We start from the raw sequence: 26128 nt of genomic DNA on the forward strand, positions 1-26128 counted from the left end.
TTAAAAAAATTCAAATTTTGTGAGATTCCAACTTATAATCTATAGATTATATAAGTTAACCCATATATCGAATAAGCTACCCTGAATAGATGTGAAATTTTAAAAGACCTATTGATATATCGCTGACCTTCCTCTATTCATTCATGTTACAAAACAAAGCATGTCACAGCTCTCTACCTTAATGAAGTGAGGTTCTACATCTAGCAAAAACTCGTAAGTTGTAATGTATGAACTTGTTTCTGATATTTTGTATATATTATATACATGTACAATAAATACGTTCAAATCAACTCCTAGCATGTTTGCTAGTCAATGTCAAAAACAAACATCTTAAAATAAAACGCCCTTTATAACCTCTTATGTGCCATTTACTGTACACTTGTCTTTCTTCGATGGGATAGAAATGGGAAGAAATCATGTGAAATTCATATCGTTTTACTGTATGGTAACCCCTGCACATGCAGCGAGGTAATGAGATGTATGCACATACAGAAAATATCCACGACGTATCTTGGGTTAATGTAACTTCAGTCATTCCCGGCAAAGCAACACTTCTGGAAGGAATTTTGGATATTCTTGAATCCGACCAAGCTTCATATACTTGTCCCTTGCGCCGTAAATACCCAGTACTTTAAATTATAGAAACCTTTTCACCTTCCAACTTTTTAATGGTATCACATGACTATCACGGAAGCTACATTTTTCCAATTGGAGTTTAGTATATGTAATTAACTGAGCAAAGGAACACCAGCTGGATTTCTTTTAATGAACACCAGTTGGATATCTGTTAATGAACACCAGTTAGATTTCTGTTAATGAACACCAGTTAGATTTCTGTTAATTAACGCCAGTTAGATTTCTGTTAATGAACACCAGTTGGATTTCTGTTAATGAACACCAGTTAGATTTCTGTTAATTAACGCCAGTTGGATTTCTGTTAGTGAACGCCAGTTAGATTTCTGTCAATGAACATCAGTTGGATTTCTGTTAATGAACGCCAGTTGGATTTCTGTTAGTGAACACCAGTTAGATTTCTGTTAATTAACGCCAGTTGGATTTCTGTTAATTAACGCCAGTTGGATTTCTGTTAGTGAACACCAGTTAGATTTCTGTTAATTAACGCCAGTTGGATTTCTGTTAATGAACACCAGTTAGATTTCAAGTTTTTGATTTGATAAAAACGACCTATATTTCAGTGTTCGGTTTGTATGAACACCGCCTAAATTGGCGTGTTGCACCGTTGGCACATACATTGTACCAGTGTGATTCAATTAACATACCACAACGTTATCGGGCTTAAAGGGATATGCAAATTCAACTAATCGATTGATCGAACATGGACTTTAAATTTTGAAGGGTATAGATCTTTACAAGTAGCATGTTTTGAAAACGAAAGAGGAAGATTGCCGATATTTCAATACTGATTCGAAGTAAAATTACTCCATTAGTGGAATTTTGGGTGTATCATTTGATCACGATGACGAACCCCTGTAATGAACTGAGGAAATCATGGCTAACCTAGAGGGAAGAGAGCTCGGAGACTGCGTCCTTGTTCAGTATGTGGACAAGGGAAGCTTTGGGTATGTGTACACGGCACGGCTGAAGGATACAGAGGCTGGGAAGACCGGATATAGGGTTAGTACATGCTAGTATATCATTTCTATTATCATTTTATGGTGAGGAAGTAGGACATTCAGGTCACAATACACCGTTGACCTTTATAGGTTTGAACGTCATCAAGGTCATGAATCGTCAATTTATTATAAATGGTATGTTGCGAATTTATTATTCAGTAAATTATAGGTTTTAATTGTCGGCATAAATTCAGCAGGAATACTTTGTAATTTACTAGATATAGACAAAGGGCATTGTCGGTTACAGTCTTCAATAATTTCACTTCGAACCGATTACCATTACATCAATTGGAGCAATATTGAAAGACAACTTACAGAACCCTATTTCTGGGTCACCGCGTCGTTATGGTGTTCGGCTAGTATAGCATTTTATGATTAATTGCAATTGTAAGACTTTAATTGGAGGATTTGATCACATGGCTGCTCCACTTCATAACCCGTTGAAATCTTTTGAAATGTTATTCTATTTTATATGATTAATTGATTGATGATTGGTGTTTTCCGCCACACTCAACAATTTTTCAGTTATCTGGTGGCGCCCAGTTTTTATTGGTGCATGGAAGAGAGAACCCAGATACAATGTACCTGAGAAGAGACCACCGACCTTCCGAAAGTAAACTGAGAAACTTTCTCACTTAACGGCGCGAGCGGAATTCGAACCCTCACCGACCAGAGGTGAGAGGCCGTGTGATTTTGAGCGCGATGCTCTAACCACTCGGCCACGGAGGCCCCTATTCTGTTATATAAGAAAAATTAACAATTCATCATGAAGAATAAGATAAGACTAACATGATTAGATAGATATGTTTACAATTGTCAGAATGCAGGATTTTGTTCAAATAGAACTGCATGTTAGGATTCTCAGACAGGCTCGCACCCTCGGTCATAATACCAAGTAGCCCCCAACCCCCGCTGAAAATCCTGGCTTTGGGTCTAGATACTAAATACAAATACATATCGTATTTTTATGTTCTCTTGAAGAATGAAATCTACGCTGCTAAAATTTTAAGCCTAGATAATGCCACAGACCGACACAGAGAACTTGTTAAAAGAGAAATCGACATTCTAAAGCCACTGAACCACCCCAATATAGTACAGTACAAATACCATGTAGTGGTGGACAAGACGGCGTGCTTAGTGATGGAGTACTGCAGCGGGGGAACTCTGTACCAACACATACGGGATCTCAAAAGAGACAGCAAAGTCATGGGCGAGAAGGAGTTCCTCCTCACCCTGACACAGATCTCCAAAGGAGTAGAGGTAAGTCACGCGTCACTGAAATGGAGTAAATTGTCAAAGATAGTGCACGTATCTGAAACAAGAGTTCAATGAGAAATATACACGGTGACATGATGCTTGTTCTAGTAGGTATGTTAAACTGCATGAATAAATAAATAGATAGATAAATAAACAGATAAACGAAAATGCTTTGGGGTTTTCGTATATCGTCTTAGCAGTTAACACTGATATGCATGTTGCATAAAGTGAGAGATTGATTTGTTTTTGGTGCTGTTGTTGGGGGAAATTGTTTTATTTCCTAAAAGTTTCTTCATACTTAGCATTACACACCGTGATCTATTTTATTCCTAACAGTTTCTTCATGACAGTAGCATTATACACCGTGATCTGTTTTATTCCTAACAGTTTCTTCATGACACTAGCATTATACACCGTGATCTGTTTTATTCCTAACAGTTTCTTCATGACACTAGCATTATACACCGTGATCTGTTTTATTCCTAACAGTTTCTTCATGACACTAGCATTATACACCGTGATCTGTTTTATTCCTAACAGTTTCTTCATGACACTAGCATTATACACCGTGATCTGATTTATTTCCTAACAGTTTCTTCATGACAGTAGCATTATACACCTGATCTGATTTATTTCCTAACAGTTTCTTCATGACAGTAGCATTATACACCGTGATCTGAAGACCAAAAACATGCTGTACACGGACGATAAAAAAGTTATCAAAATTGGAGACTTCGGGGTAGCAAGGTAAGGGATAAGTACATATTTTACAGTACAACACCTTCACTGTTAACTCTTTTATACCGAACACCCGAGTTTTACGAAATTTTGTTTTTAAAGCCATGATAAAGAAATGCATGTGGGCTAGATTACTTATCAGATTTCTTTGAATGTTTCTTAATGCTATTTTTTTTCCTTTCTCTTTCATGCTGTGTATAGGCTTACTGATATTAGCTCAAAGAAATCCGTGCTGGTGGGAACGCCATATTATCTCAGCCCCGAGATTCTCGAGGAAAAGCCATATGACGAAAAAGTACAGCTACAAATCTTAACACCTTATTAGGGATTATATAAATTGCATGTCTCGTTTAAAGTAAGCATTTCGCAAATTCTATGGTCGTTATAACGATCTAGTTTGCCAATACAACCTATCATTGGGTCAAATGCAGTATGAACTGTTTTTGACCGATTGTTAAGTCGTTCTTGGTATACTGATTTTGATTACGAATAACTCCGTTTACCTGATCAGGATATAGGGCTCACGGCGGATGTGACCGGTCGACAGGGGATGCTTACTCCTCCTAGGCACCTGATCCCACCTCTGGTGTGTCCAGGTGTCCGTGTTTGCCCAACTCTCTATTTTATATTGCTTATAGGAGTTTTGAGATTGATCACTGTTCATTATATTCACCTTTCATGACATAACATGATACCGTAAGCCACAATATTATTTAACTATCTATTACCGATCAGTTATATTTGTATCAATTTCATTTCACTTTCGGAAAGTCGGTGGTCTCTTCCCAGGTACATTGTATCTAGGTTCTCTCTTCCACCAATAAAAACTGGGCACCACCAGATAACTGAAAAATTGTTGAGTGTGGCGGAAAACATCAATCAATCAATCAATCAATCAAATCAATCAATCAATCATTCAATTTCATTTCATTCGTGGTAATGGTTGTCCTGTCCACCACTGCATGATATTTGTACTATACTATATCGGGGTGGTCCTGTGGCCTGGAAATAAAATAAAATCATGTCATCTCTTTGTACAGACAGACATTTGGAGCCTAGGATGCACGTGTTACGAAATGGCGACTGGAAGTTATGCATTTTATTTTGATACCATGGAGACTTTAAAAGAAGCTGTATGCAGAGGAAAGGTATATGTGAATGCGTTATCATTTTATACTTTAAAGGAGTATGGATATGATTTTGGTAAAGACTGTATAAAGTCCCGTATTCCGGATTTGTTTTCGCTTCGTGTAATTTTCGCCAAGGCACATTGAAAAACGATTTCCTCCCGTTTTAAATTCGCCCCAAACTCTGTAACTACTGAAGGGTTATTAGTACATCTAATTTTTCCACTTAAAGATGAGGGCGAAATGGACAAAAATGTCCAGGTATAAAGAGGATGTGAGTGACGAATAATAACGAAGCTGTTTATTTTCGATGTAGCTTCCGGAGAGCCCCTCTATCTCGTACAATGACGACATACAGAACATGATCAAACAGATGATGTCCAAAATAAGCGCTGATCGTCCAACCATCAAACAGATCCTCAAGTTTCTGCAAGAACCACACACATACAAACCCAGGACAAGAAGTAATGCTTTCAAAGTTTTTATAGGTGTTTGTCGAATAATATTAACATGCCTTCAAAATTTGGAAGAAAATATTTAGCAAAATTATGTATACAGAAATCTTAGGTGTCGGAACTGAGGACAAGGGTCCAGGGGACAGAGTTCACTTTTTTGTACCTTTCCCAAATAAAGCATTTATCATTATTATTACCATCAATATTGATATAATTTTCTTTTCCTTAATTCGCTTGTCACTGATTTCAGCCACCTCCTTAACCACTCTCCACCCTTTTGTTAGTCTATTAATATTTTGCTTGTCACTGATTTCAGCCCCCCCCCCCCCCCCCCCATTTGAACTTGATTCCGACGCCTATAGTAACAACCAGAGTGTTCCCCTCACTGCTACAGTTACACACGTCTATTACTGTTATCTCACCGCTACAGTTACACATGTATATTACTGTTATCTCACTGCTACAGTTACACATGTATATTACTGTTATCTCACTGCTACAGTTACACATGTATATTACTGTTATCTCACCGCTACAGTTACACATGTATATTACTGTTATCTCACTGCTACAGTTACACATGTATATTACTGTTATCTCACTGCTACAGTTACACATGTATATTACTGTTATCTCACTGCTACAGTTACACATGTATATTACTGTTATCTCACTGCTACAGTTACACGTGTATATTACTGTTATCTCACTGCTACAGTTACACATGTCTATTACTGTTATCTCACTGCTACAGTTACACATGTATATTACTGTTATCTCACTGCTACAGTTACACATGTATATTACTGTTATCTCACTGCTACAGTTACACATGTATATTACTGTTATCTCACTGCTACAGTTACACATGTATATTACTTTATGTCACTGCTACAGTTACACATGTCTATTACTGTTATCTCACTGCTACAGTTACACATGTATATTACTTTATCTCACTGCTACAGTTACACATGTCTATTACTGTTATCTCACTGCTACAGTTACACGTGTATATTACTGTTATCTCACTGCTACAGTTACACATGTCTATTACTGTTATCTCACTGCTACAGTTACACATGTATATTACTGTTATCTCACTGCTACAGTTACACATGTCTATTACTGTTATCTCACTGCTACAGTTACACATGTATATTACTGTTATCTCACTGCTACAGTTACACATGTCTATTACTGTTATCTCACTGCTACAGTTACACATGTATATTACTGTTATCTCACTGCTACAGTTACACATGTCTATTACTGTTATCTCACCGCTACAGTTACACATGTCTATTACTGTTATCTCACCGCTACAGTTACACATGTATATTACTGTTATCTCACTGCTACAGTTACACATGTATATTACTGTTATCTCACTGCTACAGTTACACATGTATATTACTGTTATCTCACTGCTACAGTTACACATGTATATTACTTTATCTCACTGCTACAGTTACACATGTATATTACTGTTATCTCACTGCTACAGTTACACATGTATATTACTGTTATCTCACTGCTACAGTTACACATGTATATTACTGTTATCTCACTGCTACAGTTACACATGTCTATTACTGTTATCTCACTGCTACAGTTACACATGTCTACTACTGTTATCTCACTGCTACAGTTACACATGTATATTACTGTTATCTCACTGCTACAGTTACACATGTATATTACTGTTATCTCACCGCTACAGTTACACATGTATATTACTGTTATCTCACTGCTACAGTTACACATGTCTACTACTGTTATCTCACTGCTACAGTTACACATGTATATTACTGTTATCTCACTGCTACAGTTACACATGTATATTACTATTATCTCACTGCTAGTTACACATGTATATTACTGTTATCTCACTGCTACAGTTACACATGTATATTACTGTTATCTCACTGCTACAGTTACACATGTATATTACTGTTATCTCACTGCTACAGTTACACATGTATATTACTATTATCTCACTGCTAGTTACACATGTATATTACTGTTATCTCACTGCTACAGTTACACATGTCTATTACTGTTATCTCACTGCTACAGTTACACATGTATATTACTGTTATCTCACCGCTACAGTTACACATGTATATTACTGTTATCTATCGGTCTGTCGGTGGGTCTGAATGATTCTCTCTGCATGCACGCTTTCTTTTATAGACTGACCCAACGTTTCAACCTACCGCAATGTGATAATGTACATTTTGCCTCTTTTTTGTACGTTTTCCTCTGTACTATATCACTTTGTGATAATTAAATAATGCATTCTTTCTTCACGTTTTCCTCTATAGAATCGAGCATAACGTTTCGACCAATCACAATGCAATTTTGTATTTACTGCATGCTGTCTGCACGCTTTCTTCTATAGAATATGACCCCGGTGGCCAGAGAATTGAAAGAAGTCCCTCAGTGGATTCAAACAAATATGTTTACCCAGGTAATTAGTTATTCAAGAGAATATCATCCACTGTATTCATTCCTCTCATCTTATCATGGCTTCTAGTATTGATATTCCTCATTTGGAATATTCCCTATGCGCTGTCATGTAATGTATATATAAAAAAATCTTACAGTAATTGAGTTAATATTTTCAATTTAATGAAATACAATTTGTGATCATAAACATGGTGGCGATGTATTACCGTCTTTTGGATTGAATTTAGGCATGGACGAAAAAACGAAAAAGAGTAACAGGAAATTCTGGGAGAAGGAGTCTGAAAGACTTCAAAAGTGAGATAGTTTTGTAATATTTTCAACTTCCGATGATATTTTAAGAGGCTGTCTACGATAGAACCATGCAAATGGCTATTGATGGACATGTGTCGGAATTTCATGAAACTTGGTATATATGCTTTAGATAACATAACTTGAACGTAAAAATAATTATTTTCATTCCACTTGATCGGTAACCATGGAAACGAGAGACACTTGGTTTTTCCCATTTCTATATTTAGATCTATTTTAGAAAATCAGACAATGTACTCTTCTTTTTGGTTTAATGTAAAACCCATGTTTTGCAATTTAATGATACTTATTTCATGATATTGCAGAGACAAATATGAATTAATAACACATAAACAATCAAAATTTAATACACAGTGCAATAAAATATCAAAGTTTTAAAATGAGGGAAATGCTGAAATTTTACCTAATTTCACCTATTTGTACTGAAACGGGTATAGTTGCCCAAGAAACGCTTCAATAGACATCATATTTGATGCATGTGTAAAACCTATCAATTTCTAATACATGTTAAAGGCAATTTGGTTGCAAATGAAATATAGTGGTATAATGGGGGTGGGGATGGGGGGGGGGGGGGTGTTTATGCAAGAAAAAAAAGGGGGTGGGGTAATAATGTCGATTGTGTAAAGTTAAAATCTTCAGATAACGTAATAATATCATTGCACATGTCATGCATGAGCATTAATGAAGGGTGAAAATTATTGTTTGTTGTACTTTGACCCAATATTGGAGGGAGAGGGGTTATTTTGATAAAATCTTTCACCATTACTTTACACCAATAAATGGTACATTTATTGTAGTCATAAACAAGAATTGTGTATTCAAAGCGTTTTTGCTGTCTATCAAATTCAGCAGGCAATTACAACATATGATATATTTCTCATGTTTTAAATTCACTCTGCATATGTAGTTTTATTGTAAGTAAAGCCATAAAGGATGGGGGTGGGGGTGATATTCCACTGTAAGTCAGGTAATGCCAAAAATTCATGAAAGACACATTCATTATAAACATACAGATTTAATCATTGCAATTCTTTTTTGCAAGAATAAAAATTAAAACAGTTTTCCTTAACCACTTATGAGTTCAGTCATAGATAATTTATATTGGATAATAATTGGCTACATTCAATTGCAACAATATCACTGATGACATTCTGGAGGTCTTCGTCATTTTCTGGACCTCCCCATTTTTCACCATGTCAATACAAGGAAAGTAATTGTTTGGTTCCTTGGAAAGCAGGGGTATGGCTGTCTCACTTCAGAAAACATCTGCAAAATAACAAAACAATTCTTATTATTGCATAAGTTTGCCTCTTGTCAGGACACACCCCACCCCCACCCCTCGGTCATATAGAAAACCCAGACATATTAGCATCACACGTGTTTTGAACGTTAAATAACCAGAAAAGTTTTTATAATATTTAGAAGTTTTATGGCCACGTTTAACCATAAATTACAATTTCAGCAGCTCATCCTTTGGTATTAAAATCCTCCTTGCAATTTGTTCACTGTTTTTATTGCACAATAATGTGCATATGCACCTCTTTTAATCATTAGATTTGAATTTAAGAGATCGAGATAAAGATTTTCATTTCATTGTGAGAATTTTCTATCTCAAATGAGTATGCACTGATATACTCTTTGTGATCTAATAAAATTAAAAACTTGATAATTAATTGATTTATAGATGGTGTTTCTTTTTCTAGTGTTCACATAAAAACAATATTTCATGGGTCAAGTTGTCTAAACAAGGGGTGGGTTGTCTAACCAAGGGGTTAAGTTGCTTAAACATGGCTTGCCTGAAGCAAAAAACTGAAAGTAACACAAGATGTGAAACACTAATGGCAACAAAGAACAATAAACAAAGTAAAACATTTTGATACGAAAAGAAAGGTCTTGTTACAAGGATTGTCAATATGAAATATGACAGCCTATCATTCACCCAGTTTTAAAATTTGGGTCAAATTCCAAATTTAAGGTCACAAGGTCAAAACCTTTATCAAAAAAGTAACTTGACCTGTAACCCATTGATATAAATATATGTATAAATTTTCAAATCAATAGCTGCAGACACATTGCCAAAAGTCATAAAAACTGTTAATGCATAAATGCACATACAGGCTGAGGCCAGATAAAATAATGTGTGGTTCTGGTTACACTCCCTTGAAAAATAGTGTAGGTAGGTAGGTATTTTATTTCATTTTTTTAAATTGACTTTTTTAATGATAGATTTTAGATGGAAACACAATTTTCTTTTTCTTTTACTTTTACTTCTTTGCATGTACATGTACCATTTATATATTATTGATATACATGTATATACCTATCAAAATTGGTAGGGATTACCCTAGTTTTGACAATTCTTACATATTTATTTCAAATAAAAAATAAATACAGGGGGGGGGGGGGGATCAGTGCAATTGCCAAAATTATGTTTTTGAGCATGAAAGTAGGAAATGATATTTCAACTAGAGTACTGTTTTCAAGCCCTTCCAAGCTTTTAAATCTATTCAACTTTTTCAAAAATAAGAAGGGAGATCGCTTATTATATTCAAGCAACCTGAAATTTGCACTATTGTTTATGTAAGCACTCTTTAGTTCTAAGTCACTTTCTGTCTAATGTTAGATGACCTGTAACGAGTGTTTACAGTTAATTTTAATTTAAGTGTGCAATAAACATGATACAATGTTTATAACAGAATCATTAATAAAATCTTACTTCTTTCTGATTTTCAATTCATTAATCACAGATCTCACAAATATCTCCACAGACTCATACATAAATATTTAATATCATTTGATTTTATTCCAAAATTGATTTTTAAAATTATCTTGATTCCAATATGCACTGCTTAATAAATTTTCTGTTTATATAAAAAAAAAAAAAAAACAAAAAAAAAACAACAAAAACACAAAAAAAAAAAAAAACACCAAAAACCGAAAAAAAAAAAAAACAAAAAAAAAAAACAAGCTAGTAGTGAAACTACAGTTACATTAATATTAATGCACACCTCCTCCCTTCAATCATTTCTATTATCATTTTCTTTAAAAGTTAAAAAAAATGTTTAAAACTACAATATAATTTGCTCTTACATTCTCCAGAAAAATCCTGGACTTGAATTTGTACTTTATTTGTTTGACTTAATTCAGTTTCCATCCATAACTCTATCAACTTATATATGTTAGTTGTTAACCTAGAAGGTGTCACTTATATTCCTATTGGATTTTATTCATACATTTGTTTGCATGGTACCTTTCAACTCTTTCTTTACATTTGTCTTAATCTGGACACAACTTTTGTATTTCTCAATCTATTGTCTTGTCTGCAAACACAAAACACATATATTAAAATTTCATTATATTCCCTAAATATGTTGTAACAGTATTTTAATCTAGAAAATTGTGCATTGAGGAAATTGATATCTTGAAAATTTCAAATAGAAGTAAAATTAAAAAAAATTCATCCATGAGTATTTATGCATAATTCAATATCTGTTAGTGCAGGAAGATAAAAAAAAAAAAAAATAACTTACCAGAATCAATGGCAGCTTGAGCAATGTGGCAGATCTATCGGCTTTGGAGTCACCCCCCCCCCCCTTTCACATATGAGTTAGATTTATCATGTAATGGGTGACAACATGTTGTTCTTTATTCAAAGTCAATGTCCATGATTGGCATAGGCATGATGATGTCTTTTAAGTCTAGATCATAGTTAATGCACATCAGCTGTGCAGTGCAGTGAACAATGATTCTGGAATTCACACAATTTCTGATGGACATTTAAAAATCTCAAGTGTGCTGAAGTATACTTCTTGCAACCCTGATGTAAATAGACTCCCTCTTTCCTTGTAATTTTCACCAAGGCTATAAATTTATTTCCCATCACTTTCCACCCATTCCATGTTGTTGTCATCTGCCTTATGAATCATTCTTCCCTACCTTCTTCCCATGAGAGTTCCACAAAGGGAGATAATTTTTTGATAAAATTTCCGAATTTTATACCCCAAATAAATGACTTTCTATTTATTTGCAACCAAATTCCCGTTTAGTAGTGATAATTTCTGCATAAATCTGTGTTTTAAACCACGAAACTATTTATTCTAAGCGTTTCTTGGGGTTTTATGACTCACTAAAAATAGCATTCAATTTGAAAGTTACAGAAACTTACTAGTTCAAACACTATACGACTTAAATCTGGAGAATGAATTTTAAAGTTATGTTCACCAATTCAAAGATACCGTTCGAATAGACTATGCGGAACTGAAATTATATGTGATTATTCTGCTTTTGATATTTTAATGACTAGCTGAAAATACACCATTTTTGCATGAAATTGATGTGTATATTGTGCTAAAAATAGAACGGCCCATTAGGTGTTAGTTCGGGAGGTACTCATCGATTTTGCCACAACATATGATATAACTAGTAAAATACTTTTGAAATATCATAAAAAGGTCTGAAAATTTGACAACACCTTCCATAATAATTTTTTGGTTTTGCATGGTTCTATCGTAGACAGCCTCTTAAACATATTCTCTCTCGTTTTCTCTTCATATCTTAAACATTTTCTTATGCCAGGACATTGATTAAAAATCTTGACCATTACCAAGCTCCTGAGATTCTCGTGAAAATTAAGAAAATGCAAAGAAAAGGAGTCGAGAAAAAAGAAATTAAGGTAGTATATCATATCTAATTTTTACCTTTGCTAAAATCACTCTCATCTTTCAAACTGATTCGCAATTGAATATTTTTTATTTCTTATTCAACCCTCTCCCCTGTTGTCATGAAAATTAAAATACAGACAAAATTTGTATGTGAACTGAAATCTTTCGCAGGATGTAGTCTCTGTGATTTCGAATGACAAAAATTTATTTCTAGCAAATTCTTTCATGCAAAATTGACATTTACAACTATTTCTTCAATAAATAAAGCGGTTGGAAAACACGAAGATTTGACTGGGATTCAACTCATTGAATTTACCCACAGGGATAAGAAATAAATCGTCTACATGTGTATACCCTGTATAAACACTCAAGTGTTGAACTAAATGTGTATGTACTTTATCATTTCTGTTTGCGTGTTCCATGTTTTACTGAAAACAATACGTAGATTAATGCCACCTGGAAATTTGTTTTGTTGTTCCGATATATTTTAAACTAACATCTGAAACTGAACAAGTATAGCAGGTTTTGATCTTTGTAGAGGGAGTTCATACGACTTGTCGGTGACGTTACGTGTGCCAAACTCTTTCCTCTGGTGGATGCAATGGATTGCCTAGAAAGGGGCATTAGGGAGTTCGAGGGACCCCGGGATCTGGACCTTTCTTTTACCGGAACCTTCAATATTACCCCAAAGGACAACTAGCTCTAAATTTTTACTACTTATTCAAAAAGTATATTTAGAGCGATGCATTTGAATACCCTATTTGTTGTTAATCTGCACGCGAATCTCAGTCAGACCACTGACTTGTGTTTTTTGTCATCCATTGGAAACTGCATTTTTTCAACCATACTTCTTATCACGGTGACTTTATAAATATCAACTTGACTCCCAAAGATGTGTATAGTCCATTTGGTTTTAAGAAAAATATCGGTGGCGATCCAAAGCTGAGTTCTATACACACAGCACTAACATTAACCCCTGAATATATATATATGTATAACTTATTGATATTAGAGATGTCATATCTTAATTATGGTTTACAAGCTTAGGTTCCCCGAGAACCACAAAACATGATATTCCGAGATGCAGGGCCCATGTCGGGTGTGACCGGTCGACAGGTGATGCTTACTCCTCCTAGGCACCTGATATCACACCTCTTGTATATCCAGGGGTCCGTGCTTATCATATCCTTAATTTTGTATTCCTTTTAGGAGTTATAAAATTGATAAGTGTTCGATATCTTCACCTTTTCATTAGCTATTGTACCTGTATAGATAAATCCTCATTCTTAATTAATGCATGCATGAAGTCAATGATATATATGTATCTACAAACATAAAAAAGGCTAACAGTTACAGTTATTGTCGTCAAGGTGGACTATATACTAGCTTAAAGAAAATTGTGAGGGGTGTAAACTCATGTGTAAACTCTCATTTGTATGAGAAAGTACTGAATCGGATACAATCAGGGTATCACTGTTTAGTTGTTTTTTTTAATTAAAAAGGTGGCTTAGAAAACTAACAATTTTAAAAATAGAATAGTATAGATGTACAGCGAATTATTTCTGGATTCGAACGCGCTCAAGCGTAAAGCCATTGGATATTCAGGGAGCATATTCAAATGTCTTGAGTCATGTAGGGGTAGATCAATTTAATTGTTCAAACAATAACTGTATCACTGTATCCTTTTAAGACTATTGTACGTATCTGTACATGTAACTTCCTGCAAATCTCATCATTGAAGAATATATAGCGAGGACTGTATTTGCCCCAAAACATTTAATTTGGTCACTTCTTTCCTCTGGAAAATATCTGTCCATCGCAAAATCTGAAACAAGCCTGATTGATTACTTATTCATTAATACCCAGAAACGAAAAGCGCCAAGAAATTTTTCTCGATGAAGAAAATAACACTGGGACAAATTATTTTTTTTTCTCATTTAGAAAATTGTTTGCATCACAATCCCAACCTTCTCAATTTTCAAATACAACTGTACATGTATCTACATGTATACAAAATTAAAATGGTCCTTATATATTCAAGACCGACGGTTTGTAAATCATCAACAATAAGTTCGTATACATTGCATTCATTTACCGAGTGTACGTCTGCCATGACATTCTGTATATGTCATAAAGTGGAAAACAATTGATGGAGGCTCTTGCATGTCATTTATACACCATGTCACGTGTTCATTGCAGTGTTTCTATTGAAAATTACAACAATAAAACATCAAAAGTGTAATACTGAGAAAACATTAATAAAATGTTTCATGGGACATCACGCCGGCTTTATCAGGAAATTATCTCTAAGGTATTTGCATAAACAGTAGAATGTATTACGTTTATTTTTTGCAGACGTTTCTATTTGTACTTTCAGTACTTTGATTTTTCGCATATTTGGACCTCCAATGTAGCATATCCTGGTTCATTTTAGGACATACAAAATGTAATTCAAACATATACAAAGATTGATTATGCTTTGGACATTGGTGCTTTTTGGAGCACGTGTCCACATTCTTCTGTGATTCCACTCTACTTTGTCCTCACACACTTCCATGTAAATATACGGGCCTCTACTATTTCCCACATACTTCCATGTAAATATACGGGACTCTTCTATTTCCCAACATACTTCCATCTAAATATACGGGCCTCTGATATTGTCCACATATACGAGCCTCTACCACGAATTCACTCTCTTTTTAATCTACATCAGGATTGCTTTTATGATTTTAACAAGTCTGCAAACACAGTTTTTGCCACTGTCATAATATTGTATATATATATGTACAATAAATTATTTCGAAATTTACAATTCCATTCAATGTTTTCTTCATCTGTCATTATACATTTTCGGCAAGACACATAAAGCCATGTTTCTTATTTGCTGCTTGGTTTTCTATGGACTTAAAACTTCGGAATCTTCTTGATATATAGTATGCATTTGTATTGTACACAATATCATCCTCCAGACAAAAGTTTTATACGATGAGCTGAAGATGTGGTTACACAGATCCGCTGAGAGCGACATCTAACAGATAAAGAATCGTTGTCCCAGCATGCTTTGTACTCACATCCGGAATATCTCTAATCTTTTCTTTTGATAGATCCCTAGTGTGAATAATGGAAATACATTCAATGAATGTAGATTTGATATAGATTTAAAGTGCTATCAATCTTTGATCACTTTGTACTGAAATCTGACGTTACTTCATATGATTTACTAACAAAAATTTAAAATATATCAAGGACAGCAATTTAATTGGAATTTACATAAACATTTACAAATGGGGAAAAAACCTACCACTAGAGAATGTTCTTTGTTGGAAGGGATTTCATGGCCCTTTTCGCTGTGATGTTTCGAAGACAATGATGAGCTCTACAAAACATTGCATGCTACTTACTGTTAATTAAGTGTACTATAATGACTATACGGTAAAGCTGTCTTTGATAGTGTTCAGACAAAGAAAGCGTACCTTCGCTGTATCCAGCTGTTTTCGCAAAAACATATTTTCTTGAGCCAGTCGTTTTAGGTGAAATTGCTTCTGAAACAGGAATTAAAACATTCATGTAATTAGGTTATGACATAAATTGACATTAAACCTCGATTTTCTGTGGAAATCCGAGAAAACTCAATAACCTATGCATCAAACTATGCTTCGTTTCTTTGTAAACACATGATTTTAATTTCCAAATGTATAAAATTCCATAAAAACACAATTAAGATATGGGGGAAATCAGTTGATTAAAACGGCACCATTTTAAAACTTCCAGTTTTAGCAATTTACAAGGGTCCACACACAATGCATTAGGCCTACTTAAATACACGCATCCTTGTAGAAAGCAAATAAGTATTGTAATGGAGAATAGTAAACCTAATTCCCACTGGTATCAAATCAAATCAAAGCTGATGTCATTAATGGAGTGTAACTTAAAACCTACTCGCTGCCTGACTACTGCAGTCAGCGTGTACAGCAGGGGGTTGAGGGCCGAGTTAACTGGCAGTACAAGGACCGAGATCCACGCATACACTTCATTGGAGACATCAATCCCAAAGAAAGTCACCATACCTGAAAGTAACCCGCATACTAGTAGCTTCATAAGGAAAAAAAAATATACGTGAAGTTTATCCTTAAGTGATTACAGGGAAATAAAGTACCATGGTTACAATTTTATTTTAAAACAACATACATGAATTGATAATGATTTTATTCAATGTACAAAAACAAACTTCTAAGATAAGAGTATATATAGAAGGGGGGGGGGGGGAGGGGGTTAGAACTGATCCACTTACCGAAGAATCACTACCTTCGGACAAGTAGGCGGACCCACCATATATAAATGAATTACCCCCCCCCCCCCAGTTGTATCGTATATGAATAAAAGTTACCGATGATTCCGACTGGAATCCAGCAGAGCATGTCTGTGATCACTATGGCTATCAGAGTTTTTGCCAGCGAAATCTCCCTCTCCTGAATCTTTGATGTTCTAACTTCTCCTCCAACTTTAAAGGCCTCGACAAAGATGGCGATTTGTCCGATCAAAATTCCAAGAAATAGAATTGCATTCAGTCCGACAAAAATAGCCATCGAATATTGCCAGCCATCCTTTCTAATGACAGACAGGGGCAGAGAAATGCAGATCCCGGACTGAGAATAGAAACTCTCGAAAAAAGACACCGGGAACGGCAATACCGGGACAATAGCAATCAAGACAGACAGTACCCATACACCAACACAAAGAAAGATAAGCCTTCTCTTTGTGATGCGCTTCTCTGAAATGAAATACCTGATGGCAAGAAACCTGTCCACAGTAATGAGAAGTACAATGAAGGCCGAGGCTTCACTGGAAACAGTTGCTATGATACCTGCTAGAGTACAAAGCCAACTATGTCTCCACGTGTAGTCCATTACTCCGTAACTACCCGTATATTGTAAGTTGACAATAGCGATGATGTACAGATATACACCCATTAGCAAATCTGCACAACTGAGGTTTACGGTGAGAATAAAATAACTGACAGGTGCCCTGTTCCTGAAATAGAATAGGTTATATACCAAGACGCTCAGGTTTCCAAAAAGAGCCAACAGTGCCATGTACCAGATTGCAACGTTTAGAACCGGAACTGCAATCAGGTAGTCGCAAGAGGAAATTTCATTCAGTGGAGCGACGCATTTGATATTGTTTAGGGACTGTGGCTTCACACAACAAATTGAAAACGACTCGACTTGAAGATACCGCATATTTCCTAACCCGTGGAAGACGTCAGCAGATACACGAGTAATTTCGTTCTCTTGCAGGTACAGATACTGCAGCTGAATCAGTGACCTGAAGTGTTCACGGTATACATGGGCGATTTTGTTTCCCGATAAATCTAGTGACACTAGCATTTCAAGATCTGTAAATGTATCCTCGGCCATCTGCGTGATGAGATTTTGTGAAATATTTAGATATATCAAAAATATATAGTACCTGAAATCTTCCCGCTGTAGCGATGTGATTCTATTGATGGACATATCCAAAACGGATAGCCGAAAGTACGGAATTCGATTTATATGGGCATTGTTTCCAACAACTTTATTGAGCAAATTGTTTTGGATGTAAACAACTTCATTATTGTCATGAATGATATAAGACTCGATTTTGTTCCTACTGAGATCCACCACTTTAGAATCAAGTCTGATGCGAGCTGCACTAGAAATCTTACAATTGCTGAAATTAGTAGACATAAAAGACAACCAAACCCCGACTTCTATATCTGTTGCGTCCTTTAAATTGTTATCTGCAAAGTAAAAGTAGTCCATTGTTGCACTGAAAGACGCCGAGAAATTTCTCATTTCGCCCATTATATACCACTCCAGAGGCGACTGCACCAAAATAAGGATACCTTGAAATATTCTAAAAAATTGATATGTTTCTCGTTTGGAAAATATCAGTGAGCTAGCTTGAGAGTCATTGAAACCGAAAGCCATCGTACTTTTCCCCCCCGTGATTGATATATCAGAAACAAGTATTTCGAAAAGTCCAACATAAATATCATGCAATGTTGTTTTGCTGTTTATGCGAAGGTAATTACACTGGATATTTTCAACGGAGACGTAACTGTTCACATCAGAACACTCACATATTTGACAGCTATTATCATCTCCCCTGCAATAGGAGGAACTAGATCCAGGATATGACACACTGAAATTCTTCCCTTCACAAAAAGAGCATAAAGATATGTTCAAAGAGGAATTGGAATTTGAAATACCCGAAGACATGCAGTCATCTTTTGGAAATGCACATACGTTTTGCAGTGGCGATTCTGTAAATAAAGTAAAGCTTTGTTAGCGGTTAGATTTAGAGATGGACAACAGCCCGACGTCATTTCCTGTGGAAGTTACGTTGCATGCTTGGAGCATTTAATCATTGCAACACAAATGTAAATCAAATTTGGTTATATTTTGACAGTACTAAAGTTTGCAAACTTCATTTTTAAGAGAATAAGATTAAAAGCATTACATGAAGAAGATCGTGAACCCTACCATGAATTAAGTCATCGTGGCAGAGTCCATCCGTGACAAATACTTCTGACAACAAAACAGCCTTCAGGCCACTATTTTCAAATATTCCACGAATGACTATCTGTAAAAATTATTGATAATGATATAATGTTAAAAACATCATGTTTTGATTATTAGTTTATTTCAGAAGAAACTACAAATTCTGATGATTTTATTTATTTTTTGTTTGCTTTTTATTTTACGTAGTATACCTTGATATCGGCTTCAAACGGCAGATCAACGCACCCTTCTGTAACATTCATCTGTGCCGATGAAGAGGATTTGTGAGCAGCAATGATTTCGCTCTTGTACGCTGAAATACCTGACAGACGCGATACTGTGATAACTGCGTTTCCGAGCAGGAAGTAACTGTACCGAAGACTTCTGGGATACATGCTAAATGGCAGCCTTTCGCTCACAATGGAGGATGTATGAATAATTTTCAAGCCGGGAAGCAAGTATTTTTTGTCCACAAAACCATACACGAAGGTTTGTAGGTTCCCAAAACCTGTAAATGATGAGTTCGATGTTTAAGGATGAAATGCTTCTTGTGTTTGTAGAGTACCTGTGCGTTCTAAAATCGCTTTATCACACGAATTACTAGTACTACTTTCTCCCTTTTTACGACCCAGTTTTAATTCTTTAACACTTCTAAAGTAGCAGGTGGGAATATGTTTAATTTATTAACGTAAAGATGAAATTTTAATTTGAAATAGATACCATAAAAAGTGCATGCAGAATAATGCATAAATACAATACATCATATTCCAAGTCACCTCGCAAATTTGGAAGTGGATATCATTTCAATATCAAACTGTTCATCATTTTATATATCAATCCTTCTTTCATTGTTTTTCAGTCTTATACTACCGGTTTAAGAGAGAGAGAGAGAGATCGAGAGATCGAGATCGAGATCGAGATCTAATATATTTTTCTTTAACTTATTGAATTTCAGACCATCTCAAAGGTAAGAAAATTTCAATTTATACATTACAAAGAGCTTAGTTATATATATATATATATATATATATATATATATATATATATATATATATGCATTTACATTTGGATTGCTTTTGTCTTTGGTATCTCTGCAAATTGTAGTGATAGCCATTTCCTCATGAACGCGCTGCAGGTGTAAACAATGCGCGTATGAATACAGATAAACACAGTACGTCTTTTCTAACAGATTTGAATTCCGACAGAAATGAAAGGAGAATGTAAATATAAGAAATAAACTTCATTTTTGAAAATGAATGAGGGTATGAATTGCACTAATGCGCTTCATGAAAAGTAGGCCGGTGTGAGATGTCGCAATTCATATCCACATCTATTTATAGTGATGGATTTATTTCTTAAACATTTAAAACAACACGGACAAAAACAGAGTACGAAAGAGTTTGATAAAGAAGAAGTGAAGACCTTTTTACAGATCTATATTCAAGTTGCATTGCCTTTACATTTTTGTCCTGGTTGATCTTAGTAATCAATACCTGATTTGATTTGGTCATAGGGAATATCGTCGATCTTCTCTCTTGACCAGGTGAACTGGGTATTGAATCTGTTGACCGATAAACAATTAGTTATATTTCCTCCTCGTCCGCATATCTGACTCGAGTCCTGTGCTTTTATGTTTTCTACTATGCTTTTCCAACCGCAGGTGTCCTTTCTAAAGTCACAATCGACTACAAAAGAACGCCCCAAATTGTCAAAATATTTTGTTAAAAACTGTTCAGCAATTTTGAGTATTTTATGCAAGTACATGGTGTACACCACTCGTCATGTTCCGCTGTTGGCCCTAAATCGGAAAGAAGAAACTTAGATTGTTCAGGTTGTATATCAGTTAAGAGAAATTGAGGGTCATGGAACTGTAGAAAGCAAAGATTGATTGGCTAAATTATAATTGTTTTATCCTAATCGTACTTTTGTAAAACATATACAGCTGGGATTGAATTATGTGTTTTTCATCATAATTCATTTCAAGGGAGCACCTATACTCTCACTTTTCGTAATTCAAGGATTTTCAGAGATATATCTGGTTCTACCGGAATTACACTAACAATGATACTTGTCCATGTAGCGTGGCTTATGGCTTTGGGATATTTTAATATTTACATTTACATATTTTTTCCTTCGATATCTTCACCCATTGAAATGATAGTCATTTCCTCAGGAATGTGACACATCTGTGAAAAATGCGCGTATGAATCTTGATAGATATAGTACGTCTATTTTAATGGTCGGGAATCCCAAAAGAAATGAAAGTATAATGTAACTAAAAGATAAAAAAAACACGCTTAAATTTTGCAAAATACACAAGAGTATGAACCGCAACGCTTCACTCTGGCATGCTTTTCATGAAGAGCTAAATGCCCTTCATGTGTTATACTGACGTGTAACGTTGCAGTTCATACCCTCATGGTATTTGAAATTCATTTCTTAATTGAATCAATTTAACGCCAAGCGCCTTTAGACAGAGTCTTACGTACAAGTATATGAAAGTTATTCGTCCAATCGAGTTCCGATACTGTTATCAAAATCAACAATTCAAGTTATTAAAAGATCACATATTATACAATATTATCTGTATGTGTCGTGGGAAACTATTATACGATATCATTTTTGAAATGCTTATTGAATATGAAACACAGACAGGTATCTAATAATACACAAAATCTCAAACTCTATCGCTTCTACGTTTTGGGATGAGTCGCATCTTCATTGAAATGATTACTATTAGTATATATATTAATAGGTTCAAGGTGAAATGTAGATATGCTATTTGTGACCTTGCATGGGGAATTTAGTTTTCTTCAATCAGTGAAAGTGAAGATATACCTGCCATGGAATGGTCCAATAAGGATGACATCAAAACCATCATGGCGAAGAACAGTAGATGGTTACAGTTACCGATCCTTCTGTGCATTGTGTTGGAAGATTTTAATTCTCTCTGAAATCATTGCATGTGGTGATTTCAGGTATCCGATCCATAAAAACATTTATTTTCACAAAAAGTCCATATCTGTAGCACTAAATCTTTTGTGAAAACAAAATGCCCGATTTTAGCGAGATAAAGATGGCAGAGAGAGTAGATGATGTCACATCTATTTATAGTAAATAAAAATTTTTTGTCAGTTATCTCCCCTTGTAGAAATGTAGAAAAAATTAAATATATTCATAATTTGTATGGTGACCTTTACTTTTCTTAGAATATTTTGAAAGACCATGGAAATAAGAATCTTTTCATCATGAGCTTTCTTTGGAAATTATATTCTAATTGACTTTATATGTCAGAAATGTGTTTTTCTCACAGGGATTAATGTTAATCTCTATAACAGATATTTCTTATATGTCATGTCAATTTTGAAAACTCTTTTGGTGAATCACCGTGTATGTCTTTGATTTGATACCAAGTTTTGTATTACATATCAATTAAGTATTGGGAAAAAATTGGGGTTTTATGGATCGGATACCTTAAGTGTTAAGATCTTTAAATGCACGTGAAACAAAACCTTTTACTTTTGAAGATGGGGGTCAAGAAGTTATTGGTTTGAAAAAAGTGGGTTTGAAAATTTCGTTTAGTTAGTAAACGACGGGAAACTGTAGATATTGTCATAAAGGTCTTTGACAAAAGTATTGATCACTGTTATCTTCACCTTTTCATGCTGTTTGACGTGTTTAATACCGATAGTTATGCCGTTCTTGGCACACTGATTTTGACTACGGACTACTCCGTTTACCCTATCAAGATATAGAGCTCACGGCGGATGTGACTGGTCGACAGGGGCTGCTTACTCCTCCTAGGCACCTGATCTCACCTCTGGTGTCCAGAGGTCCATGTTAGCCCAACTTATAGGAGTTATGAAATAAATTGATCATTGCATGTTATCTTCACCTTTTCATTAGTATATATATATATATATATATGGAAAAAATGGGGGTTTTATGGATCGGATACCTTAAGTGTTAAGATCTTTCTATATATATATATATATATATATATATATATAGAGAGAGAGAGAGAGAGAGAGAGAGAGAGAGAGAGACGTTTCAAACAAAAGAAACTAAAATCAAGAGACGTTTTTTCTATCTCATACTTAAATTTGTAACATTATCATATCTCATTTGAGAAATACATTATGAAAATTTCTACTTTATAAACGAAACAAAATGACTTACCTTGATGCGAGCCCTCAATGACTGTTACTCATGATAGAACTCAACTGATTGTAACTAATGGCCGTGTATTTGTTTTAATCAATTTAATATGATTAATAATTAACAAGATGTAAATTATCACGCTCTAAACTTTACGCTCCGATGATGGTATTTCATTGCTTTCGAGAGCAGGTATCTCCAAGGATCATGTCCTACAGCGTTACCGATCCGATCGAATTGAAAATGATCGCTTTCAGATGTAATTCCCGCGAACTTACAGACTTTAATCTATAAAGGTACTCGTATAATTCTTACAAATACTATAACAGTGGGTATTAATGTGAAGATTTACAGGTTCGAATTTATGTTGAAATAATAAAAATCGATAAAATGTGAATTCCAACAAAAAAAGTCTTAAATCGCTATATAAACGTATACCCCAACAAAAATGAAATCTGACAAATACCAGTGCCTACAAAAAATCTTAAATCGCTACATAAATGTGTACTTCAACAAAAATAATCTTAAATTACTATACGAATTTGAATTCCGACCAAATGAAGGTTTTTAATCGCTATTCGTAGTATTCAATCATAAAAAGTCTTCAATCGCTATAGAAATGTGTATTCCAACAACATAAAATATTAAATAGCTATACAAATGTGTATTGTAGACAAAAAAATTAAAATCTCTATTGAAATGTGTATTTTAAAAAAAATGTATTTAATCACTTTATATAAATGAAATAGTCTTTAATCGCTATTCAAATGGGTATTCTTACCACTACCGTGGATATCGTCAAAGATAGCAAATCTATTAAATGTTAGCTTTACGTGGAATTTAGGAAAACATCGATCTGAATCATATAATGAAAACCTGTAAGTGAAATGTAGCATTGCCTTAGTAACAACTAACACAATACCCCGTGGGTACAAACACGGTTCATTCCATCAACTCAGGATATTAGGAGCGAAGGTTGTGTCAATACGTCCTGCAAAACAAATTATTCTATTAGGGAATATGCAGTATCAATCAACGTGCACGATTTATAAACATTTGGTCGATAATTTTTGTTAGCAATATTACCTAGAAAAATCTATTCCTAATTTGTACAAAAAGGGTATTTCCAAAATAAGGTTATCATCACATAATTTATCCATAGCAACTGGCAGAGATGAAAATGTACCACGTGAGAAAAGGTTTTGTAAAACATGTATGACGAATACCACATTTTGTTAGTCTGTCCTGTATATTGTCAGATTAGAGCTAAGTTAGTGAAAAAGTATTACTGGAATAAACCCTCCATGTTCAAATTTATATAACTATTAAAGAACTTTGTAACTTAGGAAAATTTATTTGTAAAGCTCTTGAACTAAGAACTAAGAACAGTCCATAATATCTAATTTGTATCGTCATTCTCCTTTTTTACTATCATTATACTATTGTATCTACATCTTCTAGATGTCTTTGTAAGAATTGGCCGTTTATTTTCAGCTTTGTTGTTATTATGCACGTTCAATTTTGTTATAATGGTATAAGGACTATGTCTTTCGCAATAAAGAATTTAAAAACAAATCCAAAAGGAATACCGTCTATCTCTTTACATTTTTACCTGTGATTTTGTTTTAAAGAAAACAAAGAAAAGTAATTTTTCTTGTTCCGGAAATCTCCAAATGGTTTCAAGAATTATTTTCTAGCATAATGAAAATAAATATGGTTAGAAAGGAGATATACACAGTACCTGCATCTTATCGAGACTTGAGTCTGACACCTGCATCCAGTTGCATATAATATGTATTGCATTTTGTTTTGTTGTTGAATTCCTACGGAAATTTCCCTTTCCCCATAGGAAATGCCATACTGTAAAAGGTTTTACTAAAATTTTACTCGAAATCTGAAAACACCTTCGGATATCCGACAGGTGCGAATCCTGTGATGTAATGAGAGCGAATCTTCAGGCTGTGGGTTATTGTTTAGCTGCAATAATGTAGCCCTATCCAATTTTTTTTATTCTGACGTTTTCGGGATAAGGCTACAATTCCATAGGATCTCCGTAATGGTGCCAAATAATTTTATGAATAACCGATAATAAACTGTGTATTAGTCCCAAATGTTGTTTACACAAAAAGGAGTACCAACTTTGTGCGCGGGCATGTCTAATAAAGGTGTTTTTCATTAAATATAATGTACAGCATGCAAAATTCTTCGTCTGCTCCGCCATGCTTGTTATCGCGAGAGATCGTAGGTGGATCTAATAAAAAACCTAAACATTGACAATCAGCGCGAAAATGTAGTTACTCGAGCCACTTCGACAAAGAAAGGAAAATCATATTGTTGCAGAAAAAATTTACACTCTGCTGTTCGGTTTTTAACTTGATATTAAATTCAAACCTTTTCAATACCGACGAAATAGCTTTCGCCTCCATACTTGTCCATTGATGTAAATACTACCTTATATGGCATATGCAAATGACTTGACAAACGGAAGTTGAAACTTCAGTACATCAAACATGGCGCACAAATATGAATCGAGAAATTGGAATTTATCGAAATTGTTGAAAACGGTAGAATAGAGCCTCACAAATCTAAAGTTGCAGGTTGTAAATTTATATATTGACTAAGAAACATAGAATATCATTTTATTTACGTAAAGAAAGTCAGGAAATGTTTAGAATGAGCGCAAATGTTGCGGGAGTGAATCACTCCCGCATTTGCACCATTACGGAGATCCTAAGGAGTTGTAGCCCTCTCTCTCTCAAAAAAAAAAAAAAA

The 26128-nt window shown here is 34.7% G+C and overlaps 2 protein-coding genes across 8 annotated transcripts; one reads left to right on the plus strand and one right to left on the minus strand.

The window, feature by feature from the left end:
* The first annotated feature begins 1129 nt into the window (after positions 1-1129).
* LOC125654318 (serine/threonine-protein kinase Nek4-like) lies at positions 1130-15473 on the plus strand. Of its 5 annotated transcripts, XR_007362311.2 has the most exons (11): positions 1131-1635; positions 2616-2894; positions 3535-3638; positions 3831-3924; positions 4670-4777; positions 5073-5220; positions 7616-7684; positions 7911-7977; positions 12568-12664; positions 12921-13040; positions 13192-13330. XR_007362311.2 is itself a non-coding variant. In XM_048884236.2 (10 exons), exons 1-10 carry the CDS (start codon positions 1510-1512, stop codon positions 13351-13353), a joined length of 1254 nt encoding a protein of 417 aa, XP_048740193.1. In that variant the 5' UTR covers positions 1133-1509; the 3' UTR covers positions 13354-15473. The 5 variants fall into 5 exon arrangements, 2 of the variants coding, with proteins under 2 accessions (XP_048740193.1, XP_048740194.1); XR_007362312.2 differs by lacking the exon at positions 12921-13040 and having other exon boundaries at positions 1130-1635; positions 12600-12664; positions 13192-13254; XM_048884236.2 differs by lacking the exon at positions 12921-13040 and having other exon boundaries at positions 1133-1635; positions 13192-15473.
* On the minus strand, positions 15340-26128 carry LOC125654317 (uncharacterized). Of its 3 annotated transcripts, none has more exons than XM_056143939.1 (11): positions 25098-26128; positions 24279-24347; positions 22037-22148; positions 20692-20883; positions 19411-19706; positions 19181-19280; positions 17044-18960; positions 16596-16723; positions 16130-16198; positions 15958-16032; positions 15340-15764 (listed from the first exon to the last, which is right to left on the minus strand). In XM_056143939.1, exons 2-11 carry the CDS (start codon positions 24300-24302, stop codon positions 15741-15743), a joined length of 2937 nt encoding a protein of 978 aa, XP_055999914.1. In that variant the 5' UTR covers positions 24303-24347; positions 25098-26128; the 3' UTR covers positions 15340-15740. The 3 variants fall into 3 exon arrangements, with proteins under 3 accessions (XP_055999914.1, XP_055999915.1, XP_048740189.2); XM_056143940.1 differs by having other exon boundaries at positions 25748-25770; XM_048884232.2 differs by lacking the exon at positions 25098-26128 and having other exon boundaries at positions 24279-24734.

Source organism: Ostrea edulis, chromosome 7 (assembly GCF_947568905.1).
Source record: "Ostrea edulis chromosome 7, xbOstEdul1.1, whole genome shotgun sequence".
Taxonomy (NCBI): Eukaryota; Metazoa; Mollusca; class Bivalvia; order Ostreida; family Ostreidae; genus Ostrea; species Ostrea edulis.

What these genes read in the sequence shown, in the direction of transcription:
- LOC125654317 (XM_056143939.1), bottom strand. Translation starts at nt 24,302, where the DNA reads ATGAACCGTGTTTGTACCCACGGG. An exon ending in ACCGTGTTTGTACCCACGGG is followed by an intron (nt 22,149 to 24,278) that starts GTATTGTGTTAG and finishes CAATGATTTCAG; the next exon opens with AGAGAATTAAAATCTTCCAA. An exon ending in AACAGCTGGATACAGCGAAG is followed by an intron (nt 16,033 to 16,129) that starts GTACGCTTTCTT and finishes AATGTTTTGTAG; the next exon opens with AGCTCATCATTGTCTTCGAA.
- LOC125654318 (XM_048884236.2), top strand. Translation starts at nt 1,510, where the DNA reads ATGGCTAACCTAGAGGGAAGAGAGCTCGGAGACTGCGTCCTTGTTCAG. An exon ending in CTGGGAAGACCGGATATAGG is followed by an intron (nt 1,636 to 2,615) that starts GTTAGTACATGC and finishes GTTCTCTTGAAG; the next exon opens with AATGAAATCTACGCTGCTAA. An exon ending in GGAGACTTCGGGGTAGCAAG is followed by an intron (nt 3,639 to 3,830) that starts GTAAGGGATAAG and finishes TGCTGTGTATAG; the next exon opens with GCTTACTGATATTAGCTCAA.